At 50.1% G+C, this 27,509-nt stretch overlaps 1 protein-coding gene across 3 annotated transcripts in view; it reads right to left on the bottom strand.

Annotated features, from left to right (window-relative positions):
- The window catches only part of RABEP1 (rabaptin, RAB GTPase binding effector protein 1), a 1,480,178-nt gene that overhangs the window by 853,399 nt on the left and 599,270 nt on the right, over positions 1–27,509 (bottom strand). For all 3 annotated transcript variants that reach the window (XM_069614603.1, XM_069614604.1, XM_069614605.1), the window contains exon 8: positions 4,632–4,754. In XM_069614603.1, coding sequence (XP_069470704.1) covers positions 4,632–4,754 — 123 coding nt within the window. The remainder of the gene's footprint in view (positions 1–4,631; positions 4,755–27,509) is intronic.

A 27,509-nucleotide genomic window follows, 5' to 3' on the forward strand; every position in this document is an offset into this window, starting at 1 on the left:
AGAGGAGAAGAGCCCCTCCTCTGAATTTCAGTAGGCTGCCAGATAGGTGTGGCATGTGTCCTCCTGAACGCCGGAGTGGGCGAGGTGTGCCAAGAAGGAGAGTTCGTCGTCCAACGTGCACTTAAGGGGGTCGATTTCCTTAGAGTCGGCCCAATGGCAGAATCTGGACCATTTGCTTTTATATTGGCTCCTGGTAGCTCTGCTTCTGGCGCCCTGGATGATCTCCACGTTAGCCTGAGATAGGCTCAAGTGTTTCAGTGTGACCTGCTCAGGAACCACGCAGCGAGGGCTGGCTTGTGAGGAGCGGGGTGGAGTACCCTGCCCCCCTGCTGGGTCAGGAGTAGCACTGGGGCCAGCGGTAAGTGAATGGGAGGCCTGATAGGCTGAGCAGCTCGGAGAACCACGGTCTCGCCGGCCACCAAGGAGCTATCGGAATGATGCTTAGGTGACGAGATTCCTTTATCCTGCAGATCACCCTGTGTACCAGGGGTGTGGGAGGGAAAGCATATGCCGTCATGTAGTTCCATTGGATCTGGAATGCGTAGCCCAGGGAGCCTGAGACCTGTCCCTGCCAGGAGGCGAACTACTGGCATTTCCTGTTGTCCAGGGAGGCTAACAGATCCACCTGGGGTTGCCCCCACCTGAGGAAGATCTCCTTCAGTACCAGGTTGTTCAATTGCCACTCATAATTGTCCACCCCAAGTCTGCTGAGCCTGTCTGCCTCAGGGTTGGACTCCCCTGGGAGGTGCACAGCGTTGAGGTAGATGTTGTTCTCCAGAGCCCATTCCCACATGCTGACAGCTAGGTTGCACAGCGAAGGGGGATCTGGTACCCCCCTGCTTGTTGACATAGTACATGCTGGTGGAGTTGTCCACCTGGATAAGTACAGTCTTGCCCTCTATGAGAGGGTGGAAGGCCTGGAGGGCCAGCCATATGGCATTCAACTCTAGCCAGTTGATGTGGGACTTCTGCTCCTGTCTGGTCCAGACTCCATGGACGCTGTGGTTGTCCAGAGTGGCACCCCAGACCTCTAGGGAGGAGTCCGTCTTGACGATAATCTGAGGGAAAGGCTGCCAGAATGGCCTGCCCTGCCGCAGGTTGCAATCCACAGACCACCACGTGGAGAGATGTAGGAATGTCAACAGGTTCCACTTGGGAGCCCCTCTCCTGATTCCATGAGGCTGCAAAGTGAAGCTGTAATCTCATCTCAAGTCTTGTGTGGGGTACGGCCAAAAGGACCGCCGCCACAATACCCAGCAGGTGTTGATACCACAAGGCAGAGGTCACTGTCCTGGAGAGAAAGTGAGTAGTGGCTCTCGTGATAGCCATGATCTTGTCCTCTGAGGGAAAGACTCTCTCAGAACCAGTATCCCAGATGAGGCCCATGAAGGTCAGGCTCTGCGTGTGTTGCAGCTGAGACTTATTGAGATTGATAGTAAACTGTAGGTCGTTGAGTGTGCCCATAAGTGCGGAGGAGGTGTGGAGAACGGCCTCCTGAGTTGAAGCCCGGACGAGCCAGTCGTCCAGGTATAGGTACACGTGGTGGCCCTGGGCCCTGAGGAGGGCTTTAACCGCATTCATTAACCTGGTAAATACCCTGGGGGCTGAGTTGAGGCCGAACGGTAGCACCTTGTATTGGAAATGGCAGCCCATAATCCTGAACCGCAGAAAGTACCGATGTGGTTGCCAAATATGGACATGTAGATATGCGTCCTTCAGATCGAGGGAGCACATCCAGTCTCCCCTGTTTAGTGTCTCCGCAATGAGTGCTGGCGTAACCATCTTGAATTTGTGTAGAGGAAGGGAGAGGTTGAGGGTGGAAAGGTGCAACACAACTCTCAAGCCAGCCTGGTTATTCTTCTGTATGGCGAAAATCTTGGAATAGAAGCCCAAACCTGGCTTGGAGGCTGGAACTTCTTCCACTGCCTGGCTCTCGACGAGCGACTGGATTTCCGCCAACAGAGTTGCTGTCAAAATCTGTGGGAGAGGAGGGGAAGAGGAATGGAACGGTAGACGTTACCCCGTGGAGCCTACAGAGAGGATCCAGATGTCCGAAAGGTTCTGGTGACAAAATTGCACGTGGAAGGCAAGCCTGCCCCCACCGGAGACACAGGGACCCAAAGGGGCGTGTCATGCCTTCTTTCCATCTGAGACTGTTGCAGAGGAGGGGGATTGGAAGAAACCACCCCCCCCTTCAGTATATCTTTTTGGATTGTGGTTAAGAATGTCATTTCTACACCTCATTTACATAGAAAGTTGCTAAGCGATCTACTCAGTGGCTATTAAGGGAGTCTACGGTAGTGCAAGCTAAATGCACTGAATTTATATTTACTTAATTTATGGCAGTATCTAGTGTGTCATATGAACTGAACAGGGGTTCAGAATGGCATTTCTACTACTCGTGTGCATGTGTATATGGCATTACTAAGTAATTTACTCAGTGGCTATTGTGCAAATATTAGCTGGTACAAGCTCAGTGCACTACATATATGCTTAAGTGATTCATAGCAACATCTAGTGCAACTTCTATTACATCAATTGGTGTCCAGGGGTTGGAGAAAAATAATAAGGATGAAAAAAATGGAAATCGATCAAATTACAAAAGAACAACTTGTGATTGTCAATACTTGTAGTGGGCACAAATATTTATTGTTAACTCTCATAGGGTAGTCCTTTCTTAGGACAACATATCATCGTAGCCATCCCTAAACAGTGAGGTATAAACCTCTGTTCTGGGTCTGTATTACTTCTGTGGTAATTAATCAAACAATTAGGGTTCTATTCTGTACAAAAAGCAATTATTCAAAGAAAGTAGTTGGAGTCACATTCTTCTTTCCCCTTGTCCGAGGTAAAAACAAAACTCTAGTCTACCAATATATAGAGTTTCAAAAGAAATTAGTGTTTCATATACATTGTTCATGAAAAGCACTTGTTCACAAAAAGCAATTTAGGTCCCATTCTTAAATCATCCCATACCGAGTAATGGAACCTACTCTATCAATTCAAAAAGCTTCGCGTTAAGCTCTTCTCCCCTTTCCGTCTTCTTTTTGGCCTCTGTCTTGGATAATTTCAAGAACTTCGATTTCACTTGTGAGATAATGTGACCGTTCGACAAAATGTCTTGCTACAGCTGATGTTAAGTTTTTATTTCTAATGCAGGGCTTATGCTCATTCATCCCGATTCGTACTTTCCTTGTCGTCTCTCCTACATAGTAAATCCCACAGGGACATTTAATGCAGTAGATTACGTTCTCTGTAGAGCATGTTGCAAATTGTTTCAATTTGATGTTTTCACCTGTTCTTGGATGAAGCAATATAGAGCCTTGGGTAACATTGCTGCAATTACCACAATTTAATCAAGGGTATGTCCCTGGATGTTTATCTTATTGACTGTTTTCATCACACTTCTTGTTTAAACTAACATGTTCCTTAGATTGCTACTCCTTTGATATGCAAAAACCAGAGGTTGGAGAAATAATTATTTGTTTGTTCATCACTAGTCAAGATGTTCCAATGTTTGGAAATACTTCTCTTTTTTTTCTGTAAAATATCTTTACATTGTGGGATACAAACTATGTAATGCTTTTTCCAAATCTCCTTCTGGGTACCCTCTGTTCCTTAGTTTCTGCTTTAGTTTAGCCAATTGTTCCTCACTTTCTTCAGTGTCGCCAACTATCATTTTGATTCTGAGCATTTGCCCACACGGTAGATTCTATAAAGTGTTCAGATGGTGGAAACTTAATCTGTAAAGGAGATTGTTCCTATCAATTGATTTAGTAAACAGAGTTGTCGTTATTTTCAATTCACGTACTTGAAAATTTAAAAATAGTATACGTCAGGGTTACCAATCTCCATTGTAAACTTTATGCGAGCGTCAATGTTTTTCAAATAGGCTAGAAATTATTTGTTTTTCTGAGCTGCCGCTCGATTCCAAAAATGTCTTCTATGTATCTAACCTATTTTATGATGTTTTGCTTCCACTTTGGCTGTTCTAAAATGTGAGCCGGTTCAAATTGATACATAAAACTGTTAGCAGGCAGGTGCCACATTGCTCCCATTGCCGTCCCTTATGTTTGTAGCTAGAATGTTTTACTGTATTCAAAAAAGTAATTCAAAGAGATACAATTCAAAAGTACCCCGAGAAATTCCTTGGAGGCTCCTATGGTTTCTTGTTGTAGTAATAACCACTCAATAGCCTCTTGTCCTAGATCATGTGGGATACTCTTGTATATGCTATTTACATCTACTGTGAATAAAACATCACCCTCGGCCAACTGAATCGGAACTAAAATCTGTAGAAAACGGGTAGTATCTTCAACAATGTATACTGTTACACTGTTTGCAGCAAAGTGTACTAAAAATGTGTTAAAACTCGATTAAGATTTAAAAAAAAGAAAAAAAGTCACTCACCTCCTCAGTTATCCACATGCATAAATCAGAGCCATTTCTCATTGGCCAAAAGTAAGTTGACATTCGCCAACAACTAGAGGCAAGTGCTAATTTTGTAACCTGCAACTCCTAAAAAAAAATGATCTTGTCCGCCCCCTGTTGAGGACAATTAGAGTTGTGAATCTGAGCAAACCAGAATGCAAACGAAAATGTTGAGTGCTTAGGTATAGCTGTCACAATACCTCTTCATTTGTAAAATTAAGGGACTGTTCTTGGGCTAAAGCTCCTGCATCCTTTGTTTTATCTTCATATTCTTGAAATTTCTGTTCTTTTCGTTTCCTCCGTCTTTGACGTTCATCTTCTTCCTAAAAATACAGGTAGATAAAATGATTAAGTAACTTGCTTGCAATCCTTATTTTCCTATACTACTGCTTACTTTACAAACTAGACCCATTTTAAGCAAGCCCCACTTTACAGGAAGTGGATCAAAGTATGACAAAGTCTGGGGTCATCCGCCTGTTGCAAACCTTTGAAAAACACTACCTCGATTAAACATTGAAAGCAAAAGCAACAGTTTATGCACCTTTGTCGCGCTTCTGCTTCCAGAACGCTTAAAGCGCTTTTGTGAATTCATGGTTGAGCTTAGCTTGATATCTACATTACAACGTGACGTGTTAAGAAATAATATCTGTGGATTGAACCACTAACTTTGTAGGCTTTGAAATAAAGAAAAATATTAGTTTGAGTTAGTAAGGTGTACTAAAAAATGAAGAAAAACAATTTAAGAGAAGGAAGGATGTGTATTCAAGGCCAAAATATGAATAAATTGGGGGGGGGAAGAAATAGTTTAGAGCGATTTATAATCCTAGTCCTTGCAGTCCCTGTTGTAGGTCACACATGGATTCGTAGTAAAGAACAAATGCAAATAGAGGGCTGTGGTATTCAAAACCTAATGCATTTTACATAAAAAAGAAGAATGCTGCACCTTCCAAATAGTACATCTGACTGGAAAAAATTAGTAAAAATAATCATAAAATAAAACCAGGAACTTAAGAACATGATTGTATCATTATATAGTACTGTGATCATGATTTAGAGAGAGTAGGACATTTTCCTACTGGAGGGCACAATGCACAAACTTTAGCAAGCACTGGCAAAAGCAATAGGGCTGGCTCTGTTAACAGGGTTTTGCCCTGTGAGAGCTATGCGAAAAAGAAATAAAAGTACCTTCTACATTTACAAAGCCAAATCCACTGACTTCATAAATTCTTACTGTAATGGCGGTGATGAACCGGAAGTATTGGAAAGTTTTAAATACGAGGCTCACAGAACATCATGGGCTCCAAGCACAAACTGTCAGCCACACACATCAGTAATTATAATAATGATCACAATGAGTAAAAACACAATGTAATGGAGTATTAATGTGGATGACACATCAATGTATCGAGCAGAATGGAAAAAAACAAGTGCTTACAGGCAAGATTCAACTACTATTTCTGAAATGTAAACCATTCTACTGATTTGTACAAGATATATGCCACTATAATGGAGCTTTAACCATCATGATGTATTCGTTCTGCATCACGGAGCAGCTTACAGAACTCAGGATACCTCCAAACCCTGTCTTCAAGTGTGCTGTAGAGAGGGAAAACTCCATCGATATATACCTAAAAATGATTACAAAGGATTGGGGTCTACCTAGAAGGGAGTGATGCATATAACAGTTCTCAGGAGATGACTAAATAGGAGTATGTAAATACAAGAAACTAAGTGCCCTAAAACCAGTCATGAAATGCCCACTACTCAAACCAGCATTGCCCAGCAAAGCAAGCATGGGGAATGGTTGGTGGACATCTCCTTAGAAGTTTTACGAGACGTACTAGGTTTAGAACTCCTACCTACCTGGAGCTTCCCCTTACGCTCCCGCAAAGCCTTGGCAGTCAGCGACTACCATTTGGAACAGTCGCCAGTATCATGACTCTCGCCCAGGCATCACAAACAAAAGCGTCCGTAATCGACATCTTAAACTTGCAGTCCCGGCAAGTCTTAGCGGAGTCGCAAGGGTCGAAGAAGACGACATATTCACGAGGAATACATGATGCGCGCCGAGTCTCCGAAGCAAACACGTTCGCCGAAAAATTGGAACTGAGGCTACGGGCGCTGTGTGTCCTATTTATAACATCCGCTGACGTCGCCCTCGACGGAGGCCTTCGAGGGACATCAACCAGACGCCATTGACGCAGGACGCCCTCTGCCGAAAAAGTTTCCGAAGTACATAGTGTGGACATTACATGTCAAAGATGTGGAATACGTTGGAGGACACAATCCATTCATAATGGTTTTTTTGTATGGAGTTTTGCCCTTTATGAGATTCTGAAATGTTTTTAATTTTTAATTTTGTTACAGTGATTGTTACAACACACAAAACGGTGAATATAATTGCACAATTATATTTCATTGTATGCAGTTGAGTGTTGCATACAACCGGAAGTGGTGAACATCAATTTCCTAACTGTATTTCAGGGTATGCAGTCTAGTGTTTCGTGTGTCCGGAAGTGGCCCGCTAACTTCTGGTGTTGACATAATTTCCATAAACCGAAGACGTCAAAGTATGGAACATTTTTTAACAGATAACCTCATATTCCTCTTTTGACTGGAATAGTGATACTTAAGGTATGTTCTAGTTCTTCTTTGATGAGACACCATATTGTAATCAGAATTAAAAACATTAAAATGTAAGTAGATGTTTGACATTTAATACTAGACCATTATGAGAATAAAATTATTTTTATTTCATGAACTAATTCAACCAACATTTACAGTGTCATGAGTCCTCTCCACATTAGATGATGTAACCCATATGTGCAACCTAAAGAATGTTAGCAGACTTAGCTCCTGAATAATGTGAACATCTGAATGAACCTCCAGTAATAAAGCCCTTGTGGATCAAAGTATAAAGTTTCACAGAGGACAATGCTTGCAGCTTGCCAACATGCCAAGCTGATGTGAACGCCACAAGAAACATGGTTTCCCGAATTACTATACTCTTTTTTAATGACACTATGTTCAAAGAATGAGCAGTAGTTATTTTTTACCTTGTTTAAGTCCTTCACTAAATAGGGAACCTAAACTGGGGGAGTGGTAGGGGAGATGGAACAAGCCTTCAAAATGCCTTCTTTTTCACAATTTGGTGGGAAAGAGAAAAGGAGAAATCACCAGAGTTGCGATAAGCCCTATTGCCCAAGAGATTTGTGCTACAGAAGCCAATTTGGATCCCTGATCCATCCTAGTGTGACATAAAAGAAACAATATTGTCTAATGATCAATCAAGAGGGTTAACTTTTCCAAAAAGCAGAACTCAAGCCACTTGCTGCAGTATTGTGACTATACAAAGAATATTCTAGCATCTGCGTTTCACGGTTCAAAATTGAGGGGAGCTGTGAGCTATTTATCTTCTGCTTGTAAACTAGAAGAGTCTGGTTAGCTTGACAGCTATAGCTAGTAGGGAACAAGTTACTTACCTGTAACTGTTGTTCTCCAGCATGGGTCTGGCATGGATTCACATGCTCATGAATATTCCCCGTCGTCAGGCTGGGAATCCTCGGTAAAGAAAAAAATCAGTATCTGTTTCGTTTCTGATCTGTCTTTCGTAGTAGTAACCAATCACTGATCTCTGCGTCATACTGACCACAGCCAATGACTGCCCACTACCTAAGCCCCGCCTCTGGCAGCCATCTTCAGATTTGGTAGCACGTGAAGTGGCAGTATGACCAAGTGAAGAGCCGCAGAGGGGTAGGTGTAAAGACTGGTAGGGGGTGGTCTGTACTTCTGCTCTCTATATGGTAGAGGGGAGGCACAGAGGACCCCAGCCTAGATTCTCTATTCGGTAGCTATGGTCGAGCAATCAAGGCCTAGCTTCTCAGGAGGTGATGCAGGCTGGTTCTTAAGTACAGTGTAGTCCCCAAGCCCCCACAAAGGAATGTCCACACACTGTATTGGTTAGAACACAGTCTTTATATAATCAATATTCAAGGTTATGTACACTTACCTTAATAACTCACTTTGTACTTAGGAAAATCAACAATGGCAAATATATACAATTCTAAAGTGGTACCACCCTTTGTATTAGATCTCATTAAAGTGCATCAACAATACTGTAACAATGTCACACAGATCAATAGAGTGAAACCAGCAATAGAAAGAGGAGAGAAAATAAGATGGTTGAGCAATAGGCAGAATACTGGCCCCTACCACTAGACACAGTTCTGTGTGGAGATCCCCCCACCTGGGCAACCTGTAAAATAAAGATATAGCACGAGCCCAGTCCATATATTGTTCTGCAAGTCTTATTCCCTCCTATAATGTTTTTACCCCCCCAGTGTACCTGGTGGAGTCGAGTTCTTCGAAGAGGCGTCGACAGATCCTTCTTGAGCGACCCCCTTTCAAGCGGGAGTCACGGATCGTCGAGAGGCGTCGAGAAGCGTCGAGGAACTCGGCGTTCGGCGGCGGGGAATCGACGGCCCTTCTTGAATGCCTTCCCTTTCAAGCGGGAGACACGGGGCGTCTAATGTCCGTCGAGGAACTCGGCGTTCGGCGTCAGGGAATCGACGGCCCTTCTTGAATACCTTCCCTTTCAAGCGGGAGACACGGGGCGTCGAACGTCCGACAACAAACAGGGTAGAACGGCGTCGATGAGGCGGCAGCTTCGATCCAAGCGGTGCTCGACGACGACGGAGCGTTGGCGTCCTGCAAGGCAGAGGCGTGCGGGGCACCTCGATGACAATTGTTCTGGACTGCAAAGATTGTGAAGACGGGGGCCCAGCAAGGGCGTCGAGTCGTTCGAGTCTTTGTGGTCTTCAGGTGGCGGGAAACCCACCGGCAGGTTTCTTGTCGGCGCGTTGGTCGTCCTCGAATTTCTCTGGCAGGATAAAGCGGTCGACGGTGCGGACGAGGGAGTCCTTCGATTCAAATGTTCTTAGGCAAGGAGCGGACGGCTCCGGTCGTCGGCGGCACGGCGTCAAGTGGTTCCCACGGCTGGGCAACACAATTTCGACAGGCCTCCAGCGGTTACACAGACCTGCGAACCCTGGTCGATGGCAATGGACTTCGACGGCGGCGATGTCCGGGTGTTTCACTTCGATCTCCTCGGCGATCCCGTCTCGGGTCGGCAGCCTTTCGAGGGTCTGACTTCCAGGGCACTTCGGCGGAGATGTAGCGGTGCTCGATGATCCCTCGGAGCACGGGACGAGGGTGCCTTACCAGGTCCTCTCTCTGGTCAGTCCTCGACGAATTCGGCAGCTTTCAGATCGGTCGAAGCAAGTGCAACAGCAAGTCTTCTTCTTCCAGCTGGGCGTCGAGGATCAGCAGTTCCAGTTACTCTTAGAGTGGAGACAACAATTACCAGTGGTGAGAGGTCCCTAGATATACTATTCTGTCTCTCATCCACACTGCTGGCACACACACAGCAGCCAATCATACAGAAGGGCATTCATGCAGTCAGTCAGCCAATCAGGCACACAGTGCATTCAGGTCACACTCCTCCCTTTCAGACACTCACAACAAGGAATGTGGATTGGGACAAGTACCCAGCCATTCAATCCCACTACACACTGCATTCAGGCCAGTTTCGGGCAGGGCTGTCTCAGTCTTTGTCTCTCATGCCAGAAACCAGACAAACACAACAAGGAGTGTATATTGGTCACACACTCCATTCACCCAGGTCCCACCCACAGGAGGTACCCACAACATACAGTCACTGGGAAGGCTCCAGTCAGTCTAGCTGGGCCTTCACAACAACACCATATATGGAACTTCCACCCAACAGCCAGTCAGGGGGAAGGGACAGAGTCAGGGCTTCCCAGGACTTTGGGAAAACAAGGTAACAGGCAATAGAAAGCAAGAGGCCACAGGGGCCATCTTGTTTCCTATCAGGAATCAACTGATCCCAATGGCAGGGCCTGGGTATCCCAAAATGGAGGACACCCAGAGCACCTGTCAAATTCAGCATGGAGCTGCCACCAGCCCATACCCTGCTCTGTGAGCCACCCACAGGTGCCCAAAAACATACACTAGGGGCACAGGGTTGTACTCCTACCCATGGGTGCCATAAGGGTATCCCATGGGTCTGTTCACCAAACCAAAAGAGAGCTGCACTGCCAGGAGTCCCACATGGACTCCTGGGCAGAAAACACGACAGAACACACGATAAAAAGCAGTAAAGGACAAGGATTCAGAGGCCCTGTCCCTCTGATGCATTTCCAGCATCACAGTCGCCCCCCCCAGACTGAGGTGGAGGGTGTCTAATCTCCCACGGGATAGACACCCTCATCCAGACGGTCAACATACCTTCTGGGAAGGCCATCTGCATTATCGTGACTCTTCCCTGGTCTGTGCTCTATGGTGAAGTCTAGCCCTTGCAGGCTAATGGACCACCTGAGCAATTTCGGATTCTCACCCTTCATCTGCATAAGCCACTTCAGGGGCTTATGACTGTTTGGACCTTGAAGGTAGACCCCGTAAGGTAGGGCCTAAAACGCCTAAGGCTCCAAACTATGCTAAAACACTCCTTTTCAACAGTAGCCCACCTAAGTTCTCTACCCTTGAGTTGTCTACTGATGAATATGATAGGATGTTCTCTCCCTTTGTCATCTAACTGGGACAAGACAGCTCCAATTCCGGTGTCGCAGGCATCCGTCTGGACGATAAAGGGTCGGCTGTAGTCAGGCGCACACAACACAGGTGCCCTACACAGACTTTCTTTCAAGCCATCAAAGGCCCTCTGACAGTCTTCGGTCCAATTAACCTTCCTAGGCTGTTTGGGTGAAGTTAGAGCTGTCAGGGGTGCAGCTATGGTTCCATAGTCTGCCATGAAATTGCGATAGTACCCAGTGAGGCCCAAAAAGGCTCTCACCTGGGTTTGAGTAGTGGGAGTCTCCCAGTTCTGTACATCCTGTACTTTACTGGAGAGAGGTTGGATTTGACCCCCTCCTACCACATGACCAAGATAGGTAACTTTCCCCTGATCTATCTGGCACTTGGTGGCCTTGATAGTGAGGTTAGCCCTTTTCAAGGCCTGCAACACCTTATCCAGATGTGTCAAATGCTCTTCCCAGGTGGAACTGTAGACGGCAATGTCGTCTAAGTAAGCCACACAAAAGGCTTCCAGCCCACTGAGCGCATGGTTGACCAATCTCTGGAAGGTGGCAGGGGCAGTCTTCAACCCAAAAGGCATGACCCTAAACTGGTGGAGTCCCGCAGGTGTTGAGAAGGCCGTCTTTTCCTTGGCATGGTCCGTCAGAGCTATTTGCCAATAGCCTGAGGTAAGGTCAAAGGTGCTCACAAATTTGGCAGCACCTATGGTGTCCATGAGCTCATCAGCCCTGGGTAATGGGTGCGCGTCAGTTTTGGTGACGGCATTGACTCCTCGGTAGTCCACACAGAACCTCCAATCCTTGGTACCCGCCTGGGAACTTGCCTTGGGGACAAGGACCACTGGACCAGGGACTGGTTGAGGGTTCAATAACACCCAGATCCAACATCTTGGCGACCTCAGCCTGGATGTGGTTCTTGACGGTATCTGACATACGGTAGCATCTGCTTTTGACAGGCACACTGTCACCAGTGTCAATTTCATGCCTACACCATGGTGTAAGGCCTGGCGTCAGTGAAAACAGAGAGGCATACTGTTGGAGCAAAGCCCTGCAGGCCCTCTGTTGCTCTGTTGTCAAATCCGGAGAGAGATGTACTCCCTCCACTGAGCCATCCTGAGGGTTGCTATGCAGCAAATCAGGAAGGGGCTCACTCTCATCCTCTTCTTGCCCTGAAGCTAGCAAGAGACATGAGACTTCTGCTCGCCGGTGGAAAGGCTTGAGCCTGTTGACATGGAATACCTGAGGGGCTACCCCAGAGGCTCCCATGTCAACCAGATAATTGACTTCGCCCATCTTGGAGATGATCCTGAAGGGTCCAGTCCACTTGTCTGCCAAAGCTCTAGGCTTGGTAGGCTCCATCACAAGGATTTCCTGTCCCGGAGTCCAATCCACTTGCGAGGCTTTAAGGTCATGCCAGTACTTATTCAATTCCTGGCTGGCCTTGAGATTTGCTGTTGCCTGACCCATCATCTGTGTCATCCTCCATCTGAGGCCTAACACATAGTCCCCCACTTGCTTGGCGGGACCTGGAGGGGTGGCTTCCAAGCCTTCTCTGATCAAGGCGAGGGGCCCCCTCACGGGATGTCCAAAGAGTAACTCAAAGGGGCTGAAACTGACATGATGCCTACCTCCAAGGAGCCAGGTCCGACCCAGCAACCCCAGAGGCAGGCATCATTTCCCCCAGGGGAGTGCCAGCGGGCCCAAGCTGGGGCCCTTTGGACGCAGTCCTGGCGCCTTAGGCGCCAGGCTCATGTTGGACCCCTGTCCTGGCGCCTGAGGCGCCAGGCTCATAAAGCTAGACATGTGTTCAAGTGTTTTAATGTGCACTTACCTGATGCAGACCATGCTGCTACATCCAGGCCCTCTTGAGGCCTGAATGGAACTACTTTACCTGTGGGACTACTTTCCACCCGGGTGTGGTTGGGGAAGTATACATACCTGATCGGTGGAAGGATACACACTTAGGACTTCTTCCAAAGCTATTTAAACCACACCCGATCAGCAACTCACGCTTCGCGTTGTTCTGCTCCTCGCAGCTGGACGCTCACCGTGTCAGCTCCTGCATCTGGTCCTCAGCCACGCCTGTCAGTATCCTGGGTCACCTGCAAAGGGAGACAAAAGACCTTACCTGCTAAATCAGCACCACGGAGACTTCACACCGACGATCCTGAAAAGGAAGACATCATTTTTAAAAGCATTTCGCTACGATCGCTGCAGCGCTGCATTTCTCTCACCTATCCTGGACACCTCCATCTTCAGCAGCGATCATCTGGATCCACCGCCACTTCCCAGAGCATAGAGAGAAAAAGACAAGAACAAGGTGAGAGAAGGAAAGGAATAGGAAAAGCTCAGTTTCCTTCTAAGACTTACCTGTTGGGTCATTCCGATTTCATTTCGGGTCTTGCCGCTTACAGGCATTTTCCGGACCCCGGCCCCTATGGGGAAAAAAGACAAAGACATTGAATGAGCGAATGCAAAGACATTACCCGAGCGCTCATCCAGAATTTACCTGTCATTTACTGGAACTGCACGTTTCACTTCGGGTCGGCGCCATATCTCCGGCATTCCGAACCCCGGCCCCCAAGGGGAAAAAGACATAAGCATTAGCGCTTGCTGCAACAAGACAATGAACATTATTTTTAAGCTTGGACTTTTGAACTTGCAGTACAACTTTTACAGAGCCTTACCTGAATAGTCAAGTTTACCTGAACTCCCATCAATCCTCAATCCAGTGAAGAAAACTGGGCTTCAACGCGCCCCTGCATCAGAAGCAGGATGGAGAGCTCATCCTTCCTGACCCTAAGGTGAGACTTCACGGGGAATCGTGGAAGGGTATCATGGAGGGTTGGAAGAGAGTGGGAGGCTTGAGCATAACTCAGTCAGTAGGTAATACTCCCTTTTCACGCACAGGGGAATATTCCTGCAAGCCAGAGAAGCCAGAGTAGAGGGGCCCTTCCTGTCCATCTTCAGAGTCCTGCGCTTCACCATTGAAGAAGCATCAGCACCTGAAGCTGGACCTGCGCCTCCGTGGGAATCAGGTGAGCGTTACAGAAACCAACACCCTCTTGAGGTACCTCTCTGTAAGCAAACAGCAGGCATGGCAGGAGGAGATCCCATTTCCTCCTTAGGGGTTCTTCCAAAGCCCCTAGCATGCCCTTGAGAGTTTTATTAAATCTCTCAACCAGATCATTGGTCTGGGGGTGGTAAGAGGTGGAGAACTTGTAGGTTACCCCGCACTCTTTCCACATGGTTTTCATGTAACTAGACATGAAGTTGGATCCTCTGTCAGAGACAACCTCCTTGGGGAATCCAACACGGGTGAAAATGCCCAGGAGAGCCCTGGCAACCACCTTGGCAGTAACAGTCCGAAGGGGTATTGCCTCAGGGTACCTGGTGGCATGATCTACCAAGACCAGGATGAACCGATGTCCACCTGAAGTGGGAGGATCAAGGGGACCGACGATGTCGATGCCCACCCTCTCAAATGGTGTGCCAACCACTGGCAATGGCTGCAGTGGGGCAATGACACTGCCTCCAGTCTTGACAGACAACTGACAAGTTGGGCAGGTCCTGCAGTGGGACTCCACCTCTACTCCCATCCGTGGCCAGTAGAAATGGGCAGAGAGCCTCTGCTTAGTCTTCTTGGTCCCAAGATGACCAGCCAAGGGCACATCATGCGCCAACTGCAGTACGAAGGGCCTGTAAACCTGGGGTACCACCAACCTCTTGAGGGCACCAGGTTCAGGCTTAGTGGGCTCACTAACAAGGAGCTCACGCTCCCAATAAATCCGGAATGTCCTAGGCACTTGTCCTTGTGCCTGGGACAGGGCCTGTTTCCTCAGTCCCTCAAGAGAGTGGCACTCTCTCTGTCCCTTACAGAAGTCTGCCCGGGAGGGTCCCCCTTCAGCTAACAAGCATTGAAGGTTGGGATGATCCTCCGGGTTGATAACCTCTCCCACAGGAGAGTCTTCTGTCTCTTCTCCCACAGGAGTTGAGTTTGGGTTTTCCACTGGACCCAGCCCGTCCGGAGCATGGATCCCAATGGGTGCTGTCGGAACAGCAGGAAGAGAAGGTGTTCCCTCCACAGAGGTGGCCTTCTTGGTCTTCCTTCTTCTTGCCTTAGGCCTCGCCTTTGGCTCGGGTACTTGACTCACAGCCAGACCCGGTGTCACCTGTGACCTAGTGACTGCAGCAGCAGTCATGGGAAGACCATCCGTGATCAACCCCAACTCTACTAGATCATTTCCTAATAGAATGTTAGCAGGGACATTGTCCTGAACCAGGACAGGAAGCTTTGCTGTCTTGTCTCCAATCATGAGTGTGACTAAGGCTACTGGCGATAATTTGGTAGGCCCACCAGCTAACCTGGTGGTTCTCAGAGGAGCACCTACATAGTCCTCTGGCTTGAGCAGGGTCCTGTCCACCACGGTCATGCTTGCCCCAGTGTCTCTCAAACCAGTAGAAGGCTGGCCATTCAAGAGGACACTTCTCAAAAACCTACGGGTGTTCTGTGGGATAGTCGCCAGTACTTCTGCATACTGGTCCCAGGCCCCAAGGGCCACTAAGGAAATCTCTACCGGAGCACCAAATGTGATCCCGGTAGAGGAGGGGAGGACAGTGGCCTCCACCTCAGACACGGGGTAAGGGTAGGTCAGGCTGACAGCCTGTACTCCAAGTGCCTTACCTTTACACTTGGAGTCACCCCTTCTGTGATCCAGAGCCCCACAGTCCCAACAAGTGCCAGAAGTGCAGGGTACGGTACTGGAACCACTGGGAGCCTGCTTTGCAGCAGGTGGACCACTACTCTTATTCCCACCCACAGATGACTTATCCCCACTAGATTTTTGGGTCTTGGGAGAGGAAGGTTTAGGTTTACCCGACTGTGACTGCTTGTGGGACTCCTCAGCTTTCTGAGAGGCCCCCTTTTCTTTGTCCTTGTCCTTCCCACTGGAGTCCTTAGGGGACACCCGGTGGGAGACCCACTTGTCAGCCAACCTAGCCAGCTTAAAGGGGTCCAAAATGTTCTGGTCAGCCACATACTGACGCAGCTCTGGTGAACAGGCTTCAGAAAAATGCTCAAAAAACAAGAGGTGGGACAATTCAACAAAAGTCTTAACCTTGTATCCATCAATCCACCCCATCATGTTCATGTGTGCAGCACTCACCCAGTCAACCCAAGACACATTCTCTCTTTTCTTAAAATCCCTGAACCTTTTAAGGTATTGGGTAGGTGTCTTGCCAAACTTGGCAATCAAAGCAGACTTCATACACTCATACTGACCCCTTTCTTCCACACTCAGCTTCAGAATACAGTCATATCCAGTTTGAGGCACTCTGCTTAACAAACACTTAGCCCAATCTCTTTTATCAACATCATGAATCGCACAAGCCATTTCAAACGCTTCAATCCATTGGAGGATATCTGAACCCTCCACAAATACACCAACCAAATCTTTCATAAACTTGGTGGCTGGGGACCTGACACTCTCACTGGTTTTAGCTGAAGTCTCCACTCTAGCTTTCTCTAGCTGGATTCTCTGACATTCAGTGTCCTGGATCTTGAGTTCAAGGTCCTTATTTCTGAGTTCAAGATCCCTATTCTTGAGCTCCACTTGTTGAGCCAACTCCTCTTTCAGCATCAATTTCCAACTTGCGGTATTCAAAAGGCCAATTTCATCCTTAATAACTCAAGCTCCAAGGAATTGCTGGGGTTTGGAACAGGGGCAGCAGGAATGGTGGCATTCCTAGAAACAGATTCAGCAGAAACCCCAGGGGCAGAGTCCTCATTGGTTGCATTCCCCCCCTCATCAAGAGTTTCACCATCAGTCCGGTAGTCCACCAGGGCAGCTATCAGCTCAGCCCTAGACTTATCCACAACGTCTGGAGAGCCTCCAAGCTCATCCGAGTCAATTTGCCATTTGCAATAGACTCCATTGTTTGTAATGCAGTTATCTTGTACACAACTAAACCTTAATTTAATAAAGTGCAGATATTTTGTAAGTGGCACGGTTATACACTGATTCTTAAAACCATAAGCATCCCACCGCTGCCACCAGTGTAAAGACTGGTAGGGGGTGGTCTGTACTTCTGCTCTCTATATGGTAGAGGGGAGGCACAGAGGACCCCAGCCTAGATTCTCTATTTGGTAGCTATGGTCAAGCAATCAAGGCCTAGCTTCTCAGGAGGTGATGCAGGCTCGTTCTTAAGTACAGTGTAGTCCCCAAGCCCCCACAAAGGAATGTCCACACACTGTATTGGTTAGAACACAGTCTTTATATAATCAATATTCAAGGTTATGTACACTTATCATAATAACTCACTTTGTACTTAGGAAAATCAACAATGGCAAATATATACAATTCTAAAGTGGTACCACCCTTTGTATTAGATCTCATTAAAGTGCATCAACAATACTGTAACAATGTCACACAGATCAATAGAGTGAAACCAGCAATAGAGAGAGGAGAGAAAATAAGATGGTTGAGCAATAGGCAGAATACTGGCCCCTACCACTAGACACAGTTCTGTGTGGAGATCCCCCCACCTGGGCAACCTGTAAAATAAAGATATAGCACAAGCCCAGTCCATATATTTTCTTCTGCAAGTCTCATTCCCTCCTATAATGTTTTTATCCCCCCAATGTACCTGGTGGAGTCAAGTTCTTCGAAGAGGTGTCGACAGATCCTTCTTGAGCGACCCCCTTTCAAGCGGGAGTCACGGATCGTCGAGAAGCGTCGAGGAACTCGGCGTTCGGCGGCGGGTAATCGACGGCCCTTCTTGACGGCCCTTCTTGAATGCCTTCCCTTTCAAGCGGGAGACGCGGGGCGTCGAACGTCCGTCGAGGAACTCGGCGTTCAGCGTCGGGGAATCGACGGCCCTTCTTGAATGCCTTCCCTTTCAAGCGGGATACACGGGGCGTCGAACGTCCGACAACAAACAGGGTAGAACGGCGTCGATGAGGCGGCAGCTTCGATCCAAGCGGTGCTCGTCGACGACAGAGCGTTGGCATCCTGCAAGGCAGAGGCGTGCGGGGCACCTCGATGACAATTGTTCTGGACTGCAAAGATTGTGAAGACGGGGGCCCAGCAAGGGCGTCGAGTCGTTCGAGTCTTTGTGGTCTTCGGGTGGCGGGAAACCCACCGGCAGGTTTCTCGTCGGCGCGTTGGTCGTCCTCGACTTTCGCCGGCAGGATAAAGCGGTCGACGGTGCGGACGAGGGAGTCCTTCGATTCAAATGTTCTTAGGCAAGGAGCGGACAGCTCCGGTCGTCGGCGGCACGGCGTCAAGTGGTTCCCACGGCTGGGCAACACAACTTCGACGGGCCTCCACCGGTTACACAGACCTGCGAACCCTGGTCGACGGCAATGGACTTCGACGGCGGCGATGTCCGGGTGCTTCACTTCGATCTCCTCGGCGGTCCCGTCTCGGGTCGGCAGCCTTTCGAGGGTCTGACTTCCAGGGCGCTTCGGCGAAGATGTAGCAGTGCTCGATGATCCCTCGGAGCACGGGAAGAGGGCGCCTTACCAGGTCCTTTCTCGGGTCAGTCCTCGACGAATTTGGCAGCTTTCAGATCGGTCGAAGCAAGTGCAACAGCAAGTCTTCTTCTTCCAGCTGGACGTCGAGGATCAGCAGTTCCAGTTACTCTTAGAGTGGAGACTCAGCTTCTGAACGCTTCTGAACAATTACCAGTGGTGAGAGGTCCCCAGATATACTATTCTGTCTCTCATCCACACTGCTGGCACACACTCAGCAGCCAATCATACAGAAGGGCATTCATGCAGTCAGCCAGCCAATCAGGCACACAGTGCATTCAGGCCACACTCCTCCCTTTCAGACACTCACAACAAGGAATGTGGATTGGGACAAGTACCCATCCATTCAACACTACACACTGCATTCGGGCCAGTTTCGGGCAGGGCTGTCTCAGTCTTTGTCTCTCATGCCAGAAACTAGACAACCACAACAAGGAGTGTATATTGGTCACACACTCCATTCACCCAGGTCCCACCCACAGGAGGTACCCACAACATACAGTCACTGGGAAGGCTCGAGTCAGTCTAGCTGGGCCTTCACAACAACACCATATATGGAACTTCCACCCAACAGCCAGTCAGGGGGAAGGGACATAGTCAGGGCTTCCCAGGACTTTGGGAAAACAAGGTAACAGGCAATAGAAAGCAAGAGGCCACAGGGGCCATCTTGTTTCCTATCAGGAATCAACTGATCCCAATGGCAGGGCCTGGGTATCCCAAAATGGAGGACACCCAGAGCACCTGTCAAATTCAGCATGGAGCTGCCACCAGCCCATACCCTGCTCTGTGGGCCACCCACAGGTGCCCAAAAACATACACTAGGGGCACAGGGCTGTACCCCTACCCATGGGTGCCATAAGGGTATCCCATGGGTCTGTTCACCAAACCAAAAGAGAGAGCTGCACTGCCAGGAGTCCCACATGGACTCCTGGGCAGAAAACACGACAGAACACACGATAAAAAGCAGTAAAGGACAAGGATTCAGAGGCCCTGTCCCTCTGATGCATTTCCAGCATCACAGTAGGCGGGAGGGTTCGCATGTGAATCCATGCCAGACCCATGCTGGAGAACAACAGTTACAGGTAAGTAACTTGTTCCTTCTCCAGCATGGGGTCTGGCATGGATTCACATGCTCATGAATAAGAGAATACATAGCAGTACACACATGCACAACCACGGGAGGTGGCAAAGGCTCAACATTAAGCATTACATCAAACTCAACATTAAGCAATTCTTACCTCCTCACCAGGCTCACCTTAGGCGAACAGATTGCGCAGCACTGCTTGGCCGACCCTGGACTCCTCCCTGGAATCCCGGTCGACGCAGTAGAATTTTGTGAAGGTGTGCGTCGACCTCCACGTAACAGCCCTGCAGATGTCCAGCAAGGGCACACCAGATAGGAACGCCGTGGTAGCTGCGATCGCTCTGGTGGAATGGGCTCTCGGACGGCCAGGCAGTGGTCGGTTTGCCAACCGATGACAGTACATGATACAGCCGGAGAGCTATCTGGAAATGGAAGCCTTTGAGAGAGCCTTCCCCTGATTGACAGGTCCAAAGTTCACAAAAAGTTGTGACGTCTTCCGAAAACACTTTGTGCGGTCCATGTAAAACTTCAGCGCTCTAGCCACATCCAGCGAGTGCAAAGTCCTTTCGGCCGGCGACAAAGGCGACGGGAAGAAAACAGGCAACACCAAGGGTTCGTTGAGGTGGAATTCCGACAGCACCTTGGGCATGAAGGAGGGGTGCGTCCTGAGCACTACCCTCGTGTCGTGAAAAGTCAAGTACGGGGGCTTGCAGGAAAGGGCCTGGATCTCTCCCACTCTTCGTGCGGAGGTGATGGCCACAAGAAACGCTGTTTTCCACGACAAGAACTTCAACGGAGCCGAGTGCAGAGGCTCGAACGGAGGTCCCATGAGCTTGGTCAGCACCACGTTGAGCTCCCACACTGGGGCCAGAGCCTTCACCGGCGGGAACGATCTGAACAGTCCCTTCATGAATTCTTTCACCAGATGATGAGACCACAAAGACGTCCGCCCCGTGGTTCTGGTGTATCGGGAGATCGCAGCAAGATGAATCTTGATGGACGCGTGCGCCAGTCCAGCCTTGGCCAGAGTCAGAAGGTACGGCAGTACGTGGGGAGCCGTAATCCGTAGAGGGTTAATCTTCTGTGCGTGGCACCAGACAGAGAACCTCTTCCATTTGTGTCCATAGCATTTAAGAGTTGAGGACGCCCTGGCCTTTGCAATAACCTCTCTGCAGTCGGCCGGTATGTCGTATCCTCCAAACTCTAACGCTGCAGGAGCCAGGCCTGCAAGTTCAGCGACTTCGGGTCGTGATGGAGGATGGCGCCTCCTTCCCTGGAGAGAAGATCCGCGTCCACTGGCAGCTTGATTGACGGGGACGCTGACAAGTCCAGAAGGTCCGGGAACCATATCTGCCTCGGCCACGCAGGTGCGACGAGGATCATCCTGCACCGTGATCTCTTGTGCTGGTTGATGAGCCGGATCAGCAATGACAATGGAGGGAACGCGTATAGAAACAGGCCCTCCCAGGGGAACGAGAAAGCATCGCCCATGCTCCTCGGCTGGGGAAACCTGCTGGCGAACCTCTGGCACTTGGAGTTCGTCGCCGTCGCGAACAGATCGATCTGGGGTGTGCCCCACCGTCGGAAGAGGCGGTCCACTAGATCCTGTCGTAGTTCCCACTCGTGGCACGAGCGCAGCTCTCTGCTGAGCGAGTCGGCGATGGTGTTTTTTATCCCTGCCAGCTGAAACGGCACCAGAAACATCCTTTGGGTGACGGCCCAATGCCACAGATCCTGCGCCTCCTTGGACAGGGCTGGGGACCGGGTTCCGCCCTGCTTCCTGATGTAGAACATGGTGGTGGTGTTGTCGGTGAAGATCCTCACCACCTTGCCCTTGAGGGACGGCAGAAAGGACCTGAGGGCCCAAAACACTGCACGGAGCTCCAGGACGTTGATATGGAGGGACTTCTCCGTCGGAAGCCAAAGGCCTCTCGCGTGCAGATTTTCGGTGTGCGCTCCCCACCCTTCCAAGGAGGCACCATGGTCACTGTCTCCTGGCGGCCGGGGGTCTGGAAGGCCATGCCCGCCGTCAGATGCGCGCGGGTGCCCCACCACCGGATCGCTCGTCGGAAACTCTCGTTGAGTGTGATCCTCTCCTCGAAGCTGCCCGTCGTCTGGATTCAGCCTGCGTCCAGGAACTCCTGCAACGGGCGCATCCAGAGCCTGCACAGGCGGATGAGGTAAATGCAAGAAGACATCATTCCGAGGAGGGACTTGATGGACCTCACCCTGGCCGCGTCCGCGACCAGCATCCGCTGCACCTTGCCCAAGATGGCCCTCGTCCTTTCCTCCGACGGAGAGGCCAGAAGCGACACTGTGTCGAGCTTCGCTCCCAGAAACAGTGCGTCTTGCGCAGGCACCAGGTGGGACTTGGCATAGTTTATGGAGAATCCCAGGTCCGTGAGTAGTTGGACGGTCCTTGCCGTGTGCTCCACCGCAAGCTCCTTCGTCTTTGCTCGGATGAGCCAGTCGTCCAGGTAGGGGTAGACGTGGATCCCCTCTCGGCGCAGCTGCGCCGCCACCGGTGCGAGGCACTTGGTGAACACCCTGGGTGCCGACCTCAATCCGAAGGGAAGGGCTCTGAACTGGTAATGACGCCCCTGGACCACGAACATGAGAAACTTTAGGTGTCCCTTTAGGATGGGAATATGGAAGTAGGCATCCTCCAAATCCAACGACGACAGGAAATCGCCCTCCTCCAGTTGACCCAGGACGTGTTGGAGGGTGACCATCCGGAACTTCTGTGCCTTGATGAATTTGTTCAGTCGTCGCAGGTCCCGGATGGGGCGCCATCCTCCCGTCTTCTTCTTCACGAGGAAGTATCTTGAGTAAACTCCGGAGCCCCGAAGCCTCTTTGGGACGAGCTCGATGGCGCCCTTCTTGAGCATCGCCTTTACCTCCAAGAGAAGTTGAGGGACGTGATGTTCTTTCCTGGCCACAGGGGGAACGCGCGGGCACTTCTTTAGAAACTCGAGCGTGTGACCCTGAGCCAGGGCGTCCAGCACCCAACTGTCGGTGGAGATGGACTCCCACACGCTGACGAAGCTCACCAGCCGGCCTCCCACCGGGGTGCTTAGGTGGGGGCCCGACCCCACTGCCGGTTTAGTCCTGCTTCGACGAGGCTTTGCCGCCTTGACCTCCTTGGCGACGACGGCGGGGTCCGCCTGACTTGCCTCGTCCCCTGTAAGCTTCCTGTGTCGACGAACGGGCCGCTTGACAGTAGGTGGAAAATCCACCGCTGGAACCTTTGGAGGCACCCTGTTTGCCTCTGCCGCTCCGAAAGAAGGCCGCCGCTGCTGAAGAACCCCAAGAGCCCGGGCCGTCTCCGTGTCTGCCTTGATGGCTTGAAGGGAATCGTCCACTGTTTTCCCAAACAGGTTGTTTCTGTCGAACGGCATGTCCAAGACTCTGGTCTGCACGTCCTGATGGAAGTCAGTAGCCTTGAGCCATCCACGCCGCCTAAGGCACACCCCGTTGCCCAACTGGCGAAAACCAGTGTCCACGATGTCCGTCGCAATCGTAATGGCGTGGTCCGACGCCACCTCTCCTTCCTGCAAGATCTCTAGGGCTTCCGCCCTCTTGTCGTCTGGTAGGAAGTCCAGCAGGGGGGCCAGCTTGTACCACAACTCCCTGTCGTAGCGGGCTACGATAGCCAAGGCATTGGCCGCCTTAATCGTTGACACTGCCGACGAGATGACTCTGCGTCCCATAGAGTCTAATTTCTTTCCCTCGCCGTCTGGCGGGGAGGTCGACGTAGAGGCCGCACCCCCCCCCGCTTTCTTCCTAGCCGCCGCGGAGACTACCGAAGGCACAAGGGGGCCGCGTCCGGGACCCGGTACTTCTTCTCGTACCGATCCCTTCTAGCCGGCGTCGTGGATGGGTTCTTGAGGACCGTCTTCCTCTTGGCCTTGCGCCGTTGATAAAGGAAACCTTCCTTCTTCTTCTCTTCCGGGCAGAGCTGGAAAAGCCCTGGCGATCATGGAGTGAAACGATCCAATCTCGTCGGGCGGGGAAGCCTGGGTGGGAGGTGACGACGGGAGATCCTCGTCGTAAACCTCGTCGTCTGTACCCGTCGCGGCTGTGTCAGTCTCCTTATCATCCCCACGTGTCGTGGACAGGGAGGAGGGCTGAACAGGGCGCGATGGCTGAAAAGGAGGTGGAGGATGAATCCTTCTTCTCTTAGGGGGAGGGCTCCCAGAAGGGCCTGGCTCCGGGTCCCCCGTCGGGAGCGGTTCCTCCGTTGGTGGTAACGGCAGTCTCGTCCTTATCTCCGAGCATAAGGACTGTATAGCCAACAAAATGGCTGCCGAGTTGTCTTGCGGCACTGGTTGAGGGGAGTCCGACGGGCGGACAGGAGCCCCGTCGGCACCCTCGACATTCTCGTCGTCTCCTACGTCGGGGTCCCTCCCGACGGGTTGGTCTTCTTCCGTGCCAACGCCGTGGCTTAAGACTTCGATCAGCTCCTCCTCAGAGGTTGAGGCCGAATCCACGACGACCTTCTGCCCCCCCTTTTTCTTCTCCGTCGGAGGTTTCACGGGGGTCCTGTCGATGGGCATGAAAGAGGACTCCCTCTGCGGTGGCAGGGAGACTCTGGGCCCCGAAGTCGCCACCACTGGTGTAGCCTCCACAGGCTGAGCCAGGGCCGCCGCGACTGTCTCGATAGAGGCCTTGGCCAGATGGATCAAGGCTTTCACCACCTTAGGTGTGCTCACCGCCTTCTCCTTGGGGGGGAGAGTCACCGCCTCGCTCCCCCTCCGATGGGGCCTTTGAGCTCGACCGGGGTCTCTCCAGGAGCTTCGCCGGGTGCTCGGCCTTCCTCTTACCCGAGCCAGAGCGTTGGCTCGTGGTTGATGGCGCCGAGGAGGATGCGCCCTGCCTGGCGCCCATAGAGCCTGACCGTTCAGCGCTCCCGTGCCAGCGGACTCGCGGTGCTTGGCCTTCTGTTGGACCCCCGTCGCCGGGGCGCCCTCAAAGGTCTTAGAAGCCCGCTCGGACGTCTTCTTCTTGCCTGACGGGCTCTTTCCTTCCAGCCAGTTGGCGAGACGCTGATGGCGGTCCTTCATGGTCCGCTCCGACATATTGCCGCAAAACGCACAGTCCTTCTCCACGTGCGTCTTGTCCTCATGTAGGCAGTAAAGGCAAAGGGAGTGTTCGTCCTCCTTAAAGACATTCTGAAGCTGGCATCCAGGGCAGGCCCTGAACAGCTTTCCGGGCGTCGAGCTTCCCTTCTCCTGGGCCATGTCCGAGATGGGCCTGAGAAACTTCTGGAATCCTCCAAAAGCGTGGCTCGACGAAATCTTCACCCTTGAGGGGCGTAGAAGAATCCGACACGGGTCCCCGTTGATCGGATGAAGAAACGGTGGAGCTTGGGGCTCTTTTGACCGAAAAAAGAAAGTTTTTGAGAAAAAAACGTGAAAATAGCACTAACGCTCGAGAGCAATAGCACGAGGATCCCAACACTTGAACGTGCGGTAAAAATCTGAAGTTGGCTGACAGAGGCGGGGCTTAGGTAGAGGGCAGTCATTGGCTGTGGTCAGTATGACGCAGAGATCAGTGATTGGTTACTACTACGAAAGACAGATCAGAAACGAAACTGATACTGATTTTTTTCTTTACCGAGGATTCCCAGCCTGATGACGGGAAATATTCATGAGCATGTGAATCCATGCCAGACCCCATGCTGGAGAAGAGCTTCTTTTGGCTGCCCAGGCAAACAAATGCCGAACAAGCCCACCTATGTGAACTTGGCTGTGTGCATTTGGAACATTCTAAAAATAAACATTAGTATACATCTATACACCACTTACAGCATAAAGAGTAATAAATAATGGCCAAAATGATGTTTGCATCTTAGTGGAAGTTACCTTTGCAGAACACTATGTAATACCTCCTCGTTCCCCTAGTGGTAGCTCCTGGTCAATGGTTAATGCTGGATATTCAGGAGATGCTTTTATCTCCTGCTTATCCAATCTAAATTTCGAGCCCTGCGTTTTCATGTATGACTGAGATAGGCTTAGATCTAGCTTTAGGCATTCAGGAGCCAAGCTGTTCTCCAGGATTGAGGGGAGGAGTAAAGGACTCCTCCTTCCCTGCTGGCTCAGCAGATTGGCCTTCAGGGTAGCAGGTGTTCTTGATGGCTACACATTCTTGAAAAGCTTACAGGTTTGGTTTTCCACATGCCTGATGTGCTCAACATAATGGACCATATTTCTGCCTTTCAAGCTGCTCTACTGCATCCTCCCATAAGTGGTTTTTATAGGGCACTGTAAGTGAAGTCTGACTTTCCGGTCGTTCCTAGAGACTCCCAAAGAGATTAACCAAATACTTGGATGGGCAAGCAATCCGGATATCAACGGATTGGCGCGGATCAATAGGTCATTCTTGATGAATACCTTTTTCCAGATAACCCCATTACGTAATTTGGCAAGTAAGGACCTGGAATTGGTAAAACTAGCTCCACACAAGAACTTAAGAGTGCTGTGTAAAGTCCACTCACAAATAATCACAAAATTAATCTTGGACTTTAAAGAGGACTTTGAGTCTTTGGGTCTCTTCCCGTACTTGTTCAGGAATATGGAGAGCGCATGGTCATTTTTAGACTTTGTCACGCCTGCACCCAAGGACCGGCCTATGGGAGCTCCAGTATCGGCACCATATGAGTCCCATAGAAAGGAATTATCACAGCAACTGGCCTCGCTGTCTGAGGCATTAAGTGGCCTATCGTGGCTGGAGCCCCTGATCAAAGTGGCAGCATCCATGAATGTAGAAGCTTCAAACTCATAACCATCGAGTATTGCCGTGGCATCCTGGAACTGCTGTGGTGTGAAAAATCTTATGGCATGGCACAAACGGGTTGGGACTCGCCACGTTCCTGAAATTTTATTGTTGCAGGAAATGATGGCCCTGCACACAGTCATGTTAGATGGCTATGTATCCTTTAGTGCCCCAGCGAGGCGCATCCAGTCAAGTCGACCTAGTGGTGGCACTGCCATACTGCCATACTTATCAAGAATAGTTTGAATGTGACGACACACCTTTTGGATAAATCCAACGATTTCACAATGGTGGAAATGTCGATGAATGGCAGCAAGTTCCAAGCACTTCTTTTGCTCTCAATTTATTGGAATCCTAGTGCTGTCCCATTGGATTCAGCCCTAGCCGAGCTAAATCGTACCCTAACTAATGCATCGTTGCTTTTTCCAAAGCATCAAATCTTAATTGGTGGGCATCTGAATTCATGCTTGGGTCCAGATGGAAAGACGTCACTGTCTTATAACTCGCATTCATACGCACAGCAATCTCGCAGGAGAGGAAAGGCATGGGCCAAGTTTTTTGAAGCTTGGGGTATTTATCCAATCTTACTTAGGTCCTGCAGTTGTAATGCTTATTGACAGCGTGACAACTCCTCTTCACTAATCAACGATGTGCTTGCATCAGCTGCATGCTCTCGGTATCTTGACCCCATCACAATCTTGAAGGTGGGCCTGGGCGACCATAGCAGGTTGAGTGCAAGGCTCCACATTACGGCCAACCCGCACAAAATCGTGATGTCTTGTGCCAGTGGAAAGCGACAGACACGCCCCGTCAGAAAGATGGCACCCTAGCACATGACGAAGAATGGTGTTTTTAGTAAATAGGGACTTGGTGACGCATCATGAAGAACAGCCATCCCTAGATGCCATGGAGAAAGCCAATGAGCGTAATTTGCTGATGTTCCATGGGCACCTGGTGAGATTAGCTACAGAACTTGTGTAAAGATGTATCTAATGATGTCTGCGCTTATTCACCAGATGTCGCCACTTTAAAAAAAATCAGGAGCTTCAGATGGCGAGACGCTCACATGACAATGCAG

The sequence above is a fragment of the Ambystoma mexicanum genome, chromosome 9 (genome assembly GCF_040938575.1).
Source record: "Ambystoma mexicanum isolate Mex_15411 chromosome 9, UKY_AmexF1_1, whole genome shotgun sequence".
NCBI lineage: Eukaryota > Metazoa > Chordata > Amphibia > Caudata > Ambystomatidae > Ambystoma > Ambystoma mexicanum.